Here is a 14,956-nt window from a genome sequence, read left to right on the forward strand (position 1 = left end):
GCCGGGCTCAGACAGGAGGCGACGACACGTGTGTGTGTGTTCACAGATGAGATGCAAAGCATTTATTGTTGTGACGCCGCTCACGGCTGACCAACCTCCAGTGAACATTCCCACCCTGCCTTCTGGCTCAGCTCATCCAACCCTTCACGTCCCATCCGCGCGGCACTCTGGCTCCCGTCAGTCCTCCTCCTTCTCGATGTAGGTCTTGGAAGCGGAGCGCTCCATCTGCCGGGCCAGATACCGGTCCCGGGCTGAGGTCACCGTCTGATCCGTGCTGCGTTTAGCAAACTTGCTGACCTCCTGCTTTTCTTCCCCCCCCTCCACCTCCTCATCCATCGGCTTTGGCTGCTCCTTCTCCGGATCCTTGGGTTCGTCTCCGACTTCCCTCTTTTCCATGTCCTTCCTCTTCTCAGGATCCTCAGGATCTCTGTCTCTTCGCCTGTCTTTTGGACTCCTCTCCCTCCTCCTGTGTCGGTCCTCGTGCTCCGTGTGACTCCTCCTCCGGTGCTTGTCCTCTTCTCTGTCTCTTCTTCTGTCTCTGTCGTCTCTCCTGCTGCTGTGTCTCTCATCCCCGTCTCTGTCCCTTCTCCTGTGTCTGTCCTTCTCCTTCTGCCTCTCTCGCTCCTCATCGCTGCCACTAGAGGGCGACCTCTGTCTGTACTGCCGTTTGGAGTGCGTGGCGGCAGGTTTCTCCTCCTCGCTGTCGCTGCAGGGTCTGTCGTTGGCAGGGGGAGCCGCTGCAGGAGGCGCCGGAGTCTCCGACTCTTGTAAAACTGATGAGGCTTTAGCTCTGGAAGCACAAGGGAGATCATGAGCACGAGGAAGGATGTTATGGTCGCATGAGCCTCCAGTCTGATTGGTCAGTGAGGACCTCTAGGGTGGAGTTTTCTACTTCAGTCCTGCTCTTTGAGTCATGAGGTACTACAACAAAACCACTGCACCTCAAACACAGGAGAGCGTTTTGAACGCAGGTCCAGAGACTTCGGGAAGGAAAGGCCACTAGGGAGGGGCCATATGGACAGAGAGAGTTATCAGGATAAATGTTGTCATTTCAGCTCTTTGACACGGTCTGATGATGGAACTCAGGAGTGGAGTTTGTCTCCAACACCATGGTTTGTTGACGTCTCAATAGAAGAGTGAACTCTGCAGTGCAGAGATGAGAAACTCAATGTTTCAGGTCTCTGGTAGAAGCCGCTGGTGTCTGCTCTTCCAGCTTTATTTAGGGCTTCAATGGAGCCGTCTGTCTGTCTGTCTGTCTGCTGTGTCTCATGTCTCTGAACACTTGAACTATGGAGCAGTCTGGACACAGTTCCTAGATGCTGCTGAAGAAACATTACCAAGGCAGAGGAGCGCCTCAGAGAACCTGTGAGGACCACTCCATCTCATCAAAGAAACAGGGATCCAGAGAGTCAGAGTCGACCAGTGTCATGATCAGAGGTTCAAACTACCATGGTGAAGCAAAGTCCACCACACTCTCCACAACTGTCACACGCTGCGGAGCTGGAGAGCGCGGCGCCGTCACCCTCTCCTCATGTTCACGTGTGCAGCTCCGATGCAGCCAGTGAGCCGCAGGTTTATCGACTTTATGGTGAACTGTCAACGTGGAGGTTGTGTTTCGCGGGATATGGTGCACCATCAGTTATTGCTCATCCCTAAAGGCCACGCACAGTAAGGGGAGCCTTGACATTAATGGACCTGAGCTCAGACTCCAAAAGCAGCTACATCCCAGGCAGGACTCACCTGTCAGCAGCGCGATCAGGGATGGCCTCTTCTCCGACCGTCTGATTCAGCAGGTGCCTATAAAACCCGCTGAGATCCTTCTGCTTCCTGACATCCAGGGCAGCTGAGGGAAGAGTAGAAGGCAGTCAGGCTGTGGACAGACTGGATCGACAGCTCGGTCCTGTCTCACCTTCAATGGCTGCCTCTCTGCGTTCCCGCTCCTGCTCCTCTTTCTGCTCCTCCAGTTTCTTCTTGTAGGCCGAGGTGACGTAAGCGTCTTTGTCTGCAAACTTCTCACCCTCCGCCTCTCTCTCCTTCTGGATCTTCCTCTCATCTCTGCGCTCTTGCTCTTTCTTTCGATCCTCCACTGCACGCATCAGCTGGTGGATGTACTTGGGCTGAACAGGAGAGCAATGTCGGTGCGAAGCATCTCACTAACTCACCTCTTCTCTGTCACAAAATTGTGGCAACCATGAGCTGTAAACATGCGTCGTTCATGTCATCACCCTTTTGTCAGTTCCGCCGAGGATTTTTTTGTTGCTGTCCAGCCTCTGTTGTTGGATTTCATCATACACAGCATCGTAGTCGTAAACAGTGCTGTCCTGGTCCAGGGCCTTCTGCATCTCCAGACGGGTCTGAGAAATACAAGAGCCTTGGAACCATCTGACCAAGATCCCAATCACCTCTCTCATGTCGCCACCTGCTTCATCATCTTCTTCTTGATGGCTTCCTTCTTCAAGCTCTCACCCACCGAGGTCTGAAACACGAGGGAGAGGTGACGCTCGTGTCGAGCTGTATTCACACATCAGCCAAGTCTGACCCACAGCACTCACCTCTTCATCAGAATCGTCACCAAACACGTTTTTTTGCAGCGACTTGGCGAGCCCTTTCTTCTGCGGTATGATGAGTCCATACCTGACGGAAGACAGCGACTCAGCACTCGAACACACGGTACGTTGACTTTAGGTCGCCATTTTCAACCGCTGTTTACTGACAGTCAGGACAACGGTTGCGTTTGATAAAAAAAATCAAATAAACTATTACAGCATTCAAATAGACAGTGTTGCCACTTACAGCAGTGGTATTTTGTAAAACTGTGGAATGGACAACTTATTATTGACATAATCGGCAACCTTAGCATCGCGTTAGCTTAGCTGATATAATAACGACAGTTTAGAGCCGTGTTGCAGTCACCAGGAAGAACAGAGTAGTGAAATAAATGAAGGCACACAAGCCACAGTTGAAACATGCACAAACAGTGATCAATGAATCACGCCGTTATTCAAATTAGCACTAGTGTAGCTACGAACTCACTGTTTTGTTGGTACCGCCATGTTGTTATGACGACTGAGATCAGTGGCGGTAGATTCGTTATTATACGATAATTTATAATGATACGATAATTGTTTTTTTTTCACACCTGTTTTAATATCAGATGATTTATTTATATACTACAACAAACAGGTCAAATGCTCTTTAGCCAATACTTTTCGCAGCAATTATTGTGTTGTGAAAGTGCGATTCGGAATTAAAAGGTTAGCGTGACTGATTTCTTGGATTTTAAATGTCTTTCAGTTGTATTCCCCCCCCCCCCCCCCCCCCCCCCAACTTTATTTATTTGTTTGTTTGTTTTTGCAGGCAATAATTGGTCTTCACCAAGCAGCGGAAACAGAAAGGACGGGTTGGTGTCCACTTATAAAAGTACCCGAGTGTATCGTCAAAACCGCCAGGTGGCGACATTTCACTGCCGCATATACAGTTTTGGACAATAATATCAATCCATTCCGCTCACAACATGAACTTGCCTCTTAAAACACCAAGACATTCGAGGAATTGCAGGGTTTTCACGTACAATATGTCGTGATTACACTGTGATAAGTTGCACAGCAACGAGCTCCTCTTTACTGCTCAGAATTTTGTATGTAAAATAAGTTATTGTGTGTCAAACACAGTTTTAGGGATGAAGAAAAGGGCACACTTTCATGCACCAACTTGATCTGGTATATTTCGTTTTACATAACTTTCAGGAATTAGTTTTGTGGTTTTCATTAGTCTGATTTCATTTGCCATAAACTGCACCTTCGGTTAAAGGTGTCAGTTCCCCGAGACTCCTGCGAGTGTTTGTAAAGCCAAACACCATTATATCTGTCGTAATCCACACCTCATCGCCTCACTGGCCTCACGGCTAATCCCTCTGGTATATATACAATGAGCAAAGCTGCTTGATCCACCCATTAATGGGCAGATTGATGACCAGGAAGACTCATAGCTAAATTATGTGTGAGACTGTACACAGGATGGTTTGCTGTTGCCATACACCTGGGCACTTGAGTGAGCTCGGGGTTTTTTGAGGCTTGGGGTGGTCTTTTTAAATGACACATGTATTAAATATGAGCCCAATCCTTGCCTCTGGCAAGTGAGGAGGCTCAGGTTGAGACAGGTCTCACCTCAGCCCTCCAACACAAACCACCCGGCGATACAGGAGTGCGACTGAAAGACAGGTATTTTAGACGCAGAAGGAACGAGGTATGTTTTGCACATTTGTGGTAATAAAGTCACACAAACTGCCGCTCACACTGAAGCAGGAATGCCTGAAATCCCTGCACACACAGAACACAGACAACTCTACTCCTCCCTTGTGGTTTACATTCTTTAATATCCTGTTCATTTTGTTGTTGTTTTAGATTTACGCCAATGTTTACGTAAGCAGCAAGGTTCGTCGTGTGTGTAGAAGCCTTTGCAGCTTTGTGTGGGACCTTTGCAACAGTGTTTCCAAACAGTCTGTTCAACTTACATTTTATTTTAATCAGAAGGAAATAATCAACATTTTACTCATCAATGGTCCTTAGAGTTCTAAGTTTGAAATGCAAGTTTCACCAATATGTTATTGTTAGGAAGGAGGTTTGAAATACGACTGAAGCACTTTGAAACAAGATCAATTGACTGATCTCCCCACATTAGGACATCAACACATAAAATAATAATTAAAAAAAAAGTAGAATTATTTCAACGTTGAGCTTGAAAACTGTTAGTTTGGACCACACATACATATCATTTTCACAATTATTCTTCTTGTTTCCCTTCAAAACCGGTGAGAAATGTGACAAGCTTTTCAGTGTAAAAACAGTCGACGATGATAATCGCGTCTTTAAATTTCTCCCCAGCTGCTCTGGGTGGGTGTTTATTTGTTCATCACGGAACGTAATGAAGCACAGGCAGCGGCGGCAGTCAGCTTGATTGACTGACATTACCTTGCCATTACGGCTTTGTTTACTTCCGGCACACACACGGTTAATCGGGATCGACTCGGCGAGCGTTGCTGCGCGTGCGCACTGGGCGCCAACAGAGGAAACAGCCGGGGAGTAGTCAAACAGCGTCGGAGCGGAGACGGGAACGTGAGAGGCGGCCGTTGGTTCTCGGCCGCTCCCGACATTATGCTGGTCCGCAGACGCCCGCTTGCGCTCAGGTGTCGGCTCCGCGGGCGCTGAATGGCGCTGGTTACCGTGCAGCGTTCGCCGACCCCCAGCACCAGCTCCAGCCCCTGCGTGTCGGTAAGGTCGCCGTTCATTCGCCTCCGCCGCCGGCGCTCCGTCCGCCAGACCCACGCCTCGACTGTGTTTCCCACTTGGTGGCTTCACGTTTGATTTCCGCTCTTTTTATTGTCGCCTGCTGACAGTCATAAAGTGCCTTGCCTTTGTACTCATGCGCATGCGCGAAGTGAGGTCTCGTAGCTTTGACTGAAACACACTCGAATTTTAAACTTACACCCGATACACAGCCGTAAAGAATCATTTAGGTGATCGGTTTGGTAAGAACATCACTGTTGACCATTCTACTGATCACTGTTAAAGAGCTGGTGCACACAAACAAGAGTCACTTCCGGTGCAGACAGACCTGTATGTGACTTTTCACATGTAGATTCTGTAGTCGTGAACCGTCACCAAAGATCGTCTTCATGCACTGTTGTCCGCAGCAGAGAAGCAGGTGGTTTGGCGACAGTTTGGTTCCTACTTTCACAGCCCAGGAAACAGCTTCAATGCGTTTCATTTTTCTCACTGGTCATCTCATCACCACAGTGTTGACATTCTAGTTGATGGCGTTGAGTTGCACCAGAATTGTTATTTGTGTCGTGAAAAACCCCTTTTTGTGGAGTTTCCTGGGTCGAGTTGATTGAAGCACAGGAGCCGTGCCAACACTGTGGCACCACCAGTTTTCCAGCTCAGCCTCTCAACGTTTCTGAGTTTGCGATTCCATGAAAAATTACTGAACAGTCCAACAATAGTCTGTATAATATACTGTATGTTGTATGTATGTATGTTGCTGTATATGTTTTAAAAAAGTGATAAATGATCCTGCTCCAACGGTTGCTGTTGCTGACACTATTTGAATGACAATTGTCGTCTTTGTGTTTAAAATGTCAACACACAGTTTTATTTATTTTTTATTCTGAGCCAATTCTTCGTCTTTCAAGGCCATGTAAAATGACTTGAGAGTCCATGTCTGCCCCCGAGGCCGTGAGTTTGACACACAGATCTGATCCAGGCTGTGGTGAACCATGTGCTAAAGATATGTGTGATGAACGGCAGCGTAAATACTTAAGGTATTTGGATGTAAATGTGATCATGATGAACTCATGACAGACTCCCTGCGACTCATTCATGTTGTTGTGCCGCTGGTGTCCAGGTGAGGCGTTGACATTCGGTAAAGCCACTTTGCTGACAACACACACCTTCCTCGCAAGAATGTTGTTTTGAGAAATAGTTAGCGCCAGTGTCAGTCACACTGCCGTCGTGAAATAGACCCTCATTTTCTCAGGCCAAACTTGTTCTGTGAGTCGGCGCAGTGTAGACTGTCTCGGCTCAGTGCACCAGTATGATCTGTTCTGTCGACGGGAAACTCGAATGTTTACATTGTGAACGTGAAGCTACCGGAAGCAGGAGCCTTTAATGGCAAGCAGCTATGTGGCTGATGGTCCGGGACTCACGCCGGCGAACGCGGGTGCAGCATGGAGCGTCAGGTTCAGCAAACCAGGGCTGCACCCACTGACTGAGATTTCACTGTGCTGTGCTAAACAACACTGGTTTAGGGAAGAGTTTCATGAAAGCGAGTGATGTCATCAACAAGTGCCCACATTCATTCACAAGGCTCATCCTCGTGTCTAGTTTTCACTCACCGCCTCACACACCTGCTATTTATGGATCACGGTGTGTGACGCTGTGTTCGACCTGGAATCTTCAGTGCGCCTCCGTCTCGTTTGCCAGAAAAGACTGAGAAATACTGCGGCATTGCTTTGTTTTGAACTTCTGCCCTGCTGCTCCACCGTGTGGAACCCTGCGCAGTGATGTCAACAGAGTGGATATTCACTCAATCAAACTTATGTTCCACATTTCACCCTGTGTAACTGCAACGCCATGTTCTTTACACCCCGGTTGAAAAAACACATTTCTCCCGATCAAATCCACCACACACTTGTACACACGTGTAGAACAGGTTGACTGAACAGGTGGAGGAGGTGCCATGTTGTTTAGCTGCACACCGAGTATTGTGCGTGTACATTTTCACAGTATACAGGTCGGTTTGTACACAGCTGCGTGAGTAAATAATGTTAAAATGTTTACTAGCAGGTATGATGCAGGGATGTGCATAACGTCTCTCCTCCTTTACCGTCGCCAGACAACTGAACAATGTGGCGCATGAATGATCAACCATCAAAATGACTTACTGTTGTTCACAACCGTGTACGAGGACACGGAACTTTGCTCAGGCCTGTAGCCGGGGGCTGAAGATGTGAAAGGTTTGAAGAGGTAGGGTGACCTTTGACCTTGGTCTGGGTCATCTGTGCTGTCTTGTTTCTGTGCTTTCTGTCATCGCTGCTGATTTACAGTCTGTTGATACTTTCTGTAACCTGGTGACGCCCCCACCTGCTGTTGTGAGTAATAAGGAATGTGATCCATTCATTCTGATATACAAACATTTAGTCCCTCGGTGACCAGTTCAGAAAACTTTAAGGCACCGCAGAGCGAGTCTGTTGTTGAGCCGATGCTCTGGTCGTCGAGGAAAGCAGATCCAGACCTTGGCGGAGGTCAGCAAACTCCAGCGTATTCATTTCAACTATTTCAGCTATTTCAGCTGCCGAACCTTCCCAGTGTTCAGAGGTCTGCACGTACAAACCTGCTCTTTCTGGACTCTGTGTCTGACTCCTCCCAATACACCGCCGTCTGAGGAGAAACCTGGTCCAGCTCAGTGGTCAGAACATGCAACATAAAGGCTCTTTTTTTTTTTTTTATCAGATTCAACGGCACCGGCCACATGACATTTGCTGTCCGTCCTGCAGTCATGTGTTGTTTGTCTCCAGTGTAAACCTCGCCGAGGTCACACCTTATTTTGACCCAGTTGTGACTCGACATTTTACTAAGGGTTGGAGCGTCTGCTGCTATTTGCATACATGCAAAAGAACACGGCCGAGCAAGGACTGGCCGTGGCGAGTCTGTCGTGGAAAACCCGGTGGATCAACGGTTTGCCCGTGCGCCCTCCTCGTGAGAGAGAGATTCAAATTCCCCACGTCGTCCTGCGCAGGCTGTTGAAGGACTCGCCGAACTGGAGCGTTCTGCCGAGCCAACCTTCCAGCTTCCTCACTGGTGGAATGTTTGAGCAACATCTGCAGCCAGCTTTGATCCAGTCTAATGATATTGACTGTGTGTGCTGGGCTGTGGCGGGGGTCGGGGGGAGAGGTGGTCTCCGCTGGCACAGGTGGGTGTTAGCCGGCCAGTCGATGGCAAGGCAGCCTGCAGTGTGAAGCTGACGCGTCACACCTGAGGGAAACGGAGACCAACACTGCCATACTTAGAGAGGCAAAACTGTCAATATTTGAAGCATGTTATATCTGTATGAAACTAATGAATACTTGGATAGGTTTGTGTTTGGGGGCTGTATTACAGCTCCTGACCACTAGTGGCCCTGTGACTTCCTCCTCCAGCTCCTCCAGAGCTGCTGTGTTCAGGCCCTCAGCGCTAGCTAATCCGCACCACAGTCGACTCTGTTCCATCGCTGCTTTTCCTCTGAAACACTGCAGTAAACTGGAGCTACAACTGTCCTCCTCACCGCTGATCTTGACCGTCTCGGGAAACAAACCAAAACGTTTACTGAGGGACATTAAATAATCCAATGTAAAAGCTCATTTACCGTGCAGTCAGGTGGCCACCTAGCAAAAACTACAAAACTTGACTAGCTTAAGTGGTCATTTGATCAGAGGTTGTGCTGGTTACTCGGCAGAATCTAAGCTTGTGTGGAGCCCTGACTGTAGCCAAATCCTGGCTGTTGAAACCGGGGTGGGGGTATCCTGCTCCGGGACATTAGGAAGGCACCTGTGTGGCTGCGGTTGCATGGTAGTGGTGCATGTAGCGACCAGCTCTCCAAGTGGCCTCACAGCGTGTCCCTGCTTGTGTGGAACACACAACAACATTGGAACTAGTCTGAGCTCCCACCTCCACCTGAGCCCCCAGTATAACTCAGGGCAGGAGTCTGTCCTATCCAGTCCAGTCCTGGGGGCGGGTCCACTCTAGTCAGGGCGACCACTCACTCGCACCACCTGACCTCTGATGCCAGCACACTCGGCTCGACGCCGCTCCTCTGTTTGTGTTGACCAGCCACACCTTCTATCAACACACTGGCATCATTTTACTGCATCGATTAGGTTAGAGCTGAACTCTGGCTGACCGCCTGTCTCACCACTCGTCTCTCTGCTCCCTCAATGGTGTCTGTGTTTGACTGTTTGCTGATGATGTTCAACAACAGCTCTGTGACATCAGCAGCAGCAGAAAAGCTCAAACAATATTTCAGTTATCCTGTGTTTACCTGGTCATCATCACGACCGGGGCGAAGTGCCTCCCCGGGCCACGTGACCTTCATGAGGTCGCCTGCAAACATTTCGTCTCCTTTTTTTCCCCCTCTATTTTATGAATGCACATTTGTGTTGTGTATTGTGTGTGTCCACACAATACTGCTCCACTGTGCTGCCCTCAGAAACAACAGTGTACAACATGGAAATTGAACCATCAACCCCTGTCATTCACAGTCTGGTGCTCTTTTCTCTTCTTCAGGAGTCTGGGAGTGGGGAGGACGACCGCCGCTCTCAGCCAAGAAGGTAAGATGCTCCCTGGCTGTGGGTCTTTCTCTGGTCTCTAACTGCTCTGCTGATGCCGAAGTCGGATGTGTGGCCCGACTCACTGTGGAAGATGAACCTTCACTGTTAATGGTCCGACAGAAAAGCTGAAAATCATATTCATATTCAGTCTTCCTGAAGACCAAACTATTTCAGTTGCCGTCCGGTTCCCAAGACTTGAGTGTTCCATTGCTCAGTGAGGGTCAACAACCAGTTGAAACTGTGAGACCCGTGAAGCCCGCTTCAATGCGACCTGTGTTTTCACCCCTGAACTCAGTCTGCTGCCTCCAACGCTTCTGTTCCGTAACGCTCAGACAGAGAGGAAGCTCCAAGTAGCTTTTGATCATCAGCGACTTCATGTGTTTGACCTCGCAGAACTTCCTTCCTCGGCTGTTGACAGACAAAGAGCAGCTGTCACGTCACAGTCCTGTGATGGGCTTTGTTGTGCGACTGTACCAGACCATCAGGTTCTTCCTGTTTCACTCCTCCTCACTCGCAGCTGCTGACCCACTCCGTCGGCATGGGTGGGTTGCGGGTGCGATTCCCTCTCGTGGCGGCCGATGCTTGGACTCCTGCTTGGAGTTGCTCTGATTTCCTCCCACTGCGCAGAGGAATTTGTGGCAGAGCGAACACCAGATTCACACTCACAGAAGTTGCGATTTTGCAGTTGTCCAGCAGAGGGCAGCACCGCCCGAGTGCGCTTGGGGTGAGGGGAGTTCGGGGTTGGTTTCAGGGCGGTCTGGTGGACTCTCTTGCCGCCAGACTGCTGCCTTCTGTTTGGACATCAGAGCTGTGTGTGAGCCGTCTGTGTTTGTGCAGCTGGGAGTGAAATCTTAGTGGGTTTGGGCGTGTGAGCGCACAAAAGAACTCATTTAATGGTTTACAGAGCAAATAGAAGCCGTGGGTTCTGTGATCATATTAGCACTTTGGCGAGGAAGAAACGGCGAACCTGATAAGGGCGAACCTCACGTCCCGGGAAACCACCTGATTTTAGCCCCGAAGTTCAGCCATCTTCCTCAGCTCTCTCTAGCGTTGAGTCATGAGTGCAAGGTCCCGAGCGCCTCACCACACCACTCTCTCCAGTGCTTCTCAAACACCATTAATAGTGAGTCATAGTCCGGCGTCGTCCTCCTGAAGAGGAAATCCCAAACGTTCCTCGTCATTGTCCAAGCCTGGTTGCTATGGCAACTGTGTGTTTGTTTACTCAGATATTAGGCAGTAGTGTCCGATGTCTTTGTAACAACTAAATACGGGACTTCACTTGATGTCAGACGGTGGTGTGAATTTCAGCCGTCAAATGAGCGATTGGCTCGACTACAGGAACTTGAATGTGGGTTGCTTCCTGAGCCGACCCGAGACCCGGCTTCAGTTCCTCACTTCAGAATCCCTGAGATCAGAAATCCCGTGGTTTGAACTCAAACCTCGCACTGACGTTCCAGTCAACATAGACCACGGTGGCTCTGCGTGTTTATAGGCTCCTCATGCATCGGAGTCCATCTGGTCGTTGGTGCTCTTAAAGTCACAGATGAGCTGAGCCACATATGAGGATTCAATTGCTCACCAATGGCTTGCCGGGCTGGATTCGGCCCCCAGACCTTGAGTTGGACACACGTGAGCAGACTAAATAGCATCAGTTTAAAATGAAGGTGTTGCTTGTACCTATCCTTAACCTTCTAACCACTTCTTGTCTGTATAAGCTGTAATCATGGTCTAGTTTCCGTCACAAGTCGCGCAACAGAAACTGCAGTCCTGACGCTCCGCGTGAGGAAAACAAGATTGCAGATGTTGTTTGTGTGATCATATGATTTGTCGGCCTGTTGCCCCCCCACCCCCCACCCTCCACCGAACCTGCCCGGACGGCACATGTGGGCCGGGCTCGGGTTTCTGTCCGGCGCGTCCCTGGTCTTTTTGATTTCTCAATCTTTTCCCCTGCGTTGATGTGTTGTTGTTGGTGTCTGGTGTCGTTGCTCAGAATTTTCCGTCCCAGCTACAGCAGACGTTACACAACTGTGACACCGAGACAAACGCACGTGTGTGTGCTCCAGCGGAGATAAACAGAGATGAGCTGTGATGCGAGGCTGGTTTTTAGACTTCAGTCGATTTAAAGTGTTTACTTCAGGAGCATATGGAGCATGGAAGCAGGCACAAACATACTCCGTGATACCCTGCCTGTCATGGCCAGTTCAATGACTTCAGTCTGGTTTGTCGCTGGGATATTCAGGTTGTGGAACTGAAAGAGTCTTGTGCAGGAAGTCTGAGGTCTCACTTTTCATGACAGTAGATGAATGGAACAGGTACTTCTGGCTGTTAACCGGACTGATTTCTGCCAGAAGGCATTGGGCTCACGAGCCAAGCCTGGTGACTCCTGGCTCACTGCTGTAGTCATAAAGTCCTGTTTGGACTGAAAATGTCCAAAGCTACACCTCCGGACTTCACTTCTGGAAACTACTGAGGCGGCATGACTCACCTGGCAGCAGCAGGACTCTGAATACAGACCAGGCTGCTCAGGCCAGTGAAGCAAAACCACATATCCACATTGTTCAGCAATGGATTTTACAGTTCAGTCAGGTGGGGAATACCCACGAATGTCCTCCCAATCTGACTCCTTTTAACAATTGTCTGCGATTATTGGACTGTCTGAGCCTCACAGTTAGTGACTTTTGCTGTTCCAGCAAATGATTTCAACACCAGGCCCCACGCTATTTTCACGTGGCTACAACAACTAACATTTCATGCCAAAAGCAAAATAGTCCTCTGGACAATTAGCATAAAATACTGAACCGACTTTGACTTTGTTTGTCACTGTTACGTCATTATTTCATTTTTTTTTTCTCACCGGTTTAAATATTAAATCTATTTTCTTTAGATTTTTTTAAATGCAGACTATTTCGTTTTTAAAGAACCTGTGACAAGGTTTTCATTTATTATCAAAATATGATTTTGAACTTTTATGAGACAACACACCGAGTAGTTTGTTGTCTTTCCAACGTTTGTTTATTTCTTTTGTTATTGTTTATCCGGTCGCTGCTGGTCACCGTCAGCTCGGCTTGTTGTGCGCATGCGCGGCGCCGCATGCTACCGCGTTAAAACTCCGCCGCGCTTCTCGCCTCATTCACAGCCAAGTGCTGATGGTTCAGCGACGTCTGCGACTGACGGGGCGTTACCGTGCTCGTTCTGCGTGGCTCGCCGGTGGCCTGCACCAGTGACTCCCCGGCCCCGCCGCCGCCGCCGCAGCAGCAGCGATGCCTCCTGGCGTGGTGACCGCGCCGCGGTGCGTGTCGGCGCCGCGCTTCTGCTCCTCCTGCGGCCTCGCTATCAGAGCGTATTTCACCCAGAACTCCGTGATCTGTCCGGACCAAGTCCACCAGCTGTGAGTTTGCTGTGAACTAGGCACAGCTTTGCATGTTTCTTGGGACAGACTACTCTGATAAATGGTAGAATATGTCGCGTGGGTGAAGCCCCGGTTTGGGTCACAATGATAGATGATATGTTTCCTGAAGCTGTGATGGGTTTTTTCCAAAGGTTAGTTGGTGCCTCAAACTCGTTTCTAGTGGTGAACTGCCAGGTCTCCTGCCTCTCACCCGGGCTAGCTGGGAGATGCTCGGGAGGATGATTCCTTTTCCTATACAGTCTCTTCACACGCTCAGTCCGTCTGTAACTGGTTGAATGTTTTGTCTTTAGTGCTAACAAGGAAGCCAGAACAATTGATTTGGCTGATGGAGCTGCATTTATCCAGCGTGGCGCTGCGGTGGAGTCCTGGTTGATCCCAGCCTGACTTGGGTCACGGTGGTGTATGCTGAGAAAGTTGTCCCTAATGAGTTGCCGTACCGCAGGCACAACTTTCTCTCCGTACACAGCAGTCACGAACCCAGGTGTCTCTCCAACTGGCCGTGTCATTCATTGCTCCATGTTTTCTCTCCGGCAGCATCAGTGAAAGCTTCCTGACCGTCAAAGGGGCTGCTCTCTTCTTGCCTCGAGGAAATGGCTCCACGGCGCCCGCTGGCTCTCGCTTCTCACAGCTGCGCAACAAGCACGCAGGTGAGTCCTTCCACTCTGGTCTGAACCCTCCGTCCACCCTCACCCCGTGCTCCTGTGTCTCCAGGAGACATCCAGCAGCACCTGCAGACCATGTTCACCGTCCTGCGGCCGGAGGACAACATCAAACTGGTGAGTGACCGCGTGGCCTCTGGAGTCTTCCGCGCTGGATCTGACCCATGATCCGTCCAGGCCGTGCGTCTGGAGAGCGCCCACACTCAGGTGACCCGCTACATGGTGGTGGTGTCCACCAACGGGCGGCAGGACACGGAGGAGAGCGTGGTGCTGGGAGTGGACTTCAGTCCCGTGGACAGGTGAGCCGCTGACACCGCCGGACCTTGCTCCTCCCCCTGTTGACCGGAAACTTCCCCTGCAGTTCCTGCTCCGTGGGGATGGTCCTGCCTCTGTGGAGTGACACGCTGATCCATCTGGACGGAGACGGGTAAGAAGCTTCCCGCCGCCTGCTGCTCCCATCCCCTGACTGTGTCTCGCTGCAGGGGCTTTAGTGTCTCCACGGACAACAGGATCCACGTCTTCAAGCCGGTGTCGGTGCAGGCGATGTGGTGAGTGGCCTCAGTGGCTCGTTCACCAGCCGTGTGCTGATGCTCTTGCTCCCCCTGCAGGTCGGCGCTGCAGTCGCTCCACAAGGCCTGTGAGGTGGCGCGCAGCCACAACTACTTCCCCGGCAGCTTGTTCCTCACCTGGGTCAGCTACTACCAGAGCCGCGTCTCCTCCGACCAGGCTCGCATCAACGAGTGGAACGCCATGCAGGATGTGCAGTCGCACCGCGCCGACTCGCCCGTCCTCTTCTCCGACGCGTAATCCTCGCCTCTCTGCTGCCCCCCGCTGGCATCCCTCGCTCATGTTCCCCTGTCTCCCGCAGACCCACGGAGCGAGAGCTGACCGAGCGGCAGATCAAGACCAGCTTGAAGGAGATCATGATGCTGAAGGATCTGGAGAACGTCACCTGCAAAGAGGCGAGTCTGCTGGTGTGTGCTGCCGTGAGAGCTTGCTGAGCACTGACCTGTGCCTCCTCCTCAG

General features: G+C 50.4%; 2 protein-coding genes across 4 annotated transcripts in view; one reads left to right on the forward strand and one right to left on the reverse strand.

Annotated features, from left to right (window-relative positions):
• Positions 1-33: 33 nt before the first annotated feature.
• nsrp1 (nuclear speckle splicing regulatory protein 1) lies at positions 34-5,379 on the reverse strand. Of its 2 annotated transcripts, none has more exons than XM_053847575.1 (7): positions 5,222-5,379; positions 2,553-2,634; positions 2,420-2,476; positions 2,226-2,354; positions 1,910-2,117; positions 1,741-1,843; positions 34-790 (listed from the first exon to the last, which is right to left on the reverse strand). In XM_053847575.1, the coding sequence occupies exons 3-7, from the start codon at positions 2,429-2,431 to the stop codon at positions 178-180; spliced, it is 1,065 nt and encodes a 354-aa protein (XP_053703550.1). In that variant the 5' UTR covers positions 2,432-2,476; positions 2,553-2,634; positions 5,222-5,379; the 3' UTR covers positions 34-177. The 2 variants fall into 2 exon arrangements, with proteins under 2 accessions (XP_053703550.1, XP_053703549.1); XM_053847574.1 differs by lacking the exon at positions 5,222-5,379 and adding an exon at positions 3,034-3,283.
• Positions 5,065-14,956, forward strand: part of LOC128748622 (protein phosphatase Slingshot homolog 2-like) — a 15,965-nt gene continuing 6,073 nt past the window's right edge. Inside the window, exons 1-9 of one of the 2 annotated variants that reach the window (XM_053847564.1) lie at positions 5,065-5,270; positions 9,819-9,862; positions 13,806-13,918; positions 13,983-14,047; positions 14,108-14,229; positions 14,292-14,357; positions 14,413-14,478; positions 14,539-14,733; positions 14,799-14,892. In XM_053847564.1, coding sequence (XP_053703539.1) covers positions 5,208-5,270; positions 9,819-9,862; positions 13,806-13,918; positions 13,983-14,047; positions 14,108-14,229; positions 14,292-14,357; positions 14,413-14,478; positions 14,539-14,733; positions 14,799-14,892 — 828 coding nt within the window. In that variant the 5' untranslated portion in view covers positions 5,065-5,207. Of the gene's footprint in view, positions 5,271-9,818; positions 9,863-13,019; positions 13,251-13,805; positions 13,919-13,982; positions 14,048-14,107; positions 14,230-14,291; positions 14,358-14,412; positions 14,479-14,538; positions 14,734-14,798; positions 14,893-14,956 lie in introns of those variants that run through there. The other variant, XM_053847562.1, reaches the window with a different exon arrangement.

The sequence above is a fragment of the Synchiropus splendidus genome, chromosome 17 (genome assembly GCF_027744825.2).
Source record: "Synchiropus splendidus isolate RoL2022-P1 chromosome 17, RoL_Sspl_1.0, whole genome shotgun sequence".
NCBI classification, from domain to species: Eukaryota; Metazoa; Chordata; class Actinopteri; order Syngnathiformes; family Callionymidae; genus Synchiropus; species Synchiropus splendidus.

What these genes read in the sequence shown, in the direction of transcription:
- nsrp1 (XM_053847574.1), bottom strand. Translation starts at nt 3,053, where the DNA reads ATGGCGGTACCAACAAAACA. An exon ending in GTGACGATTCTGATGAAGAG is followed by an intron (nt 2,477 to 2,552) that starts GTGAGTGCTGTG and finishes CTCGTGTTTCAG; the next exon opens with ACCTCGGTGGGTGAGAGCTT. An exon ending in CAGAGAGGCAGCCATTGAAG is followed by an intron (nt 1,844 to 1,909) that starts GTGAGACAGGAC and finishes CTCTTCCCTCAG; the next exon opens with CTGCCCTGGATGTCAGGAAG.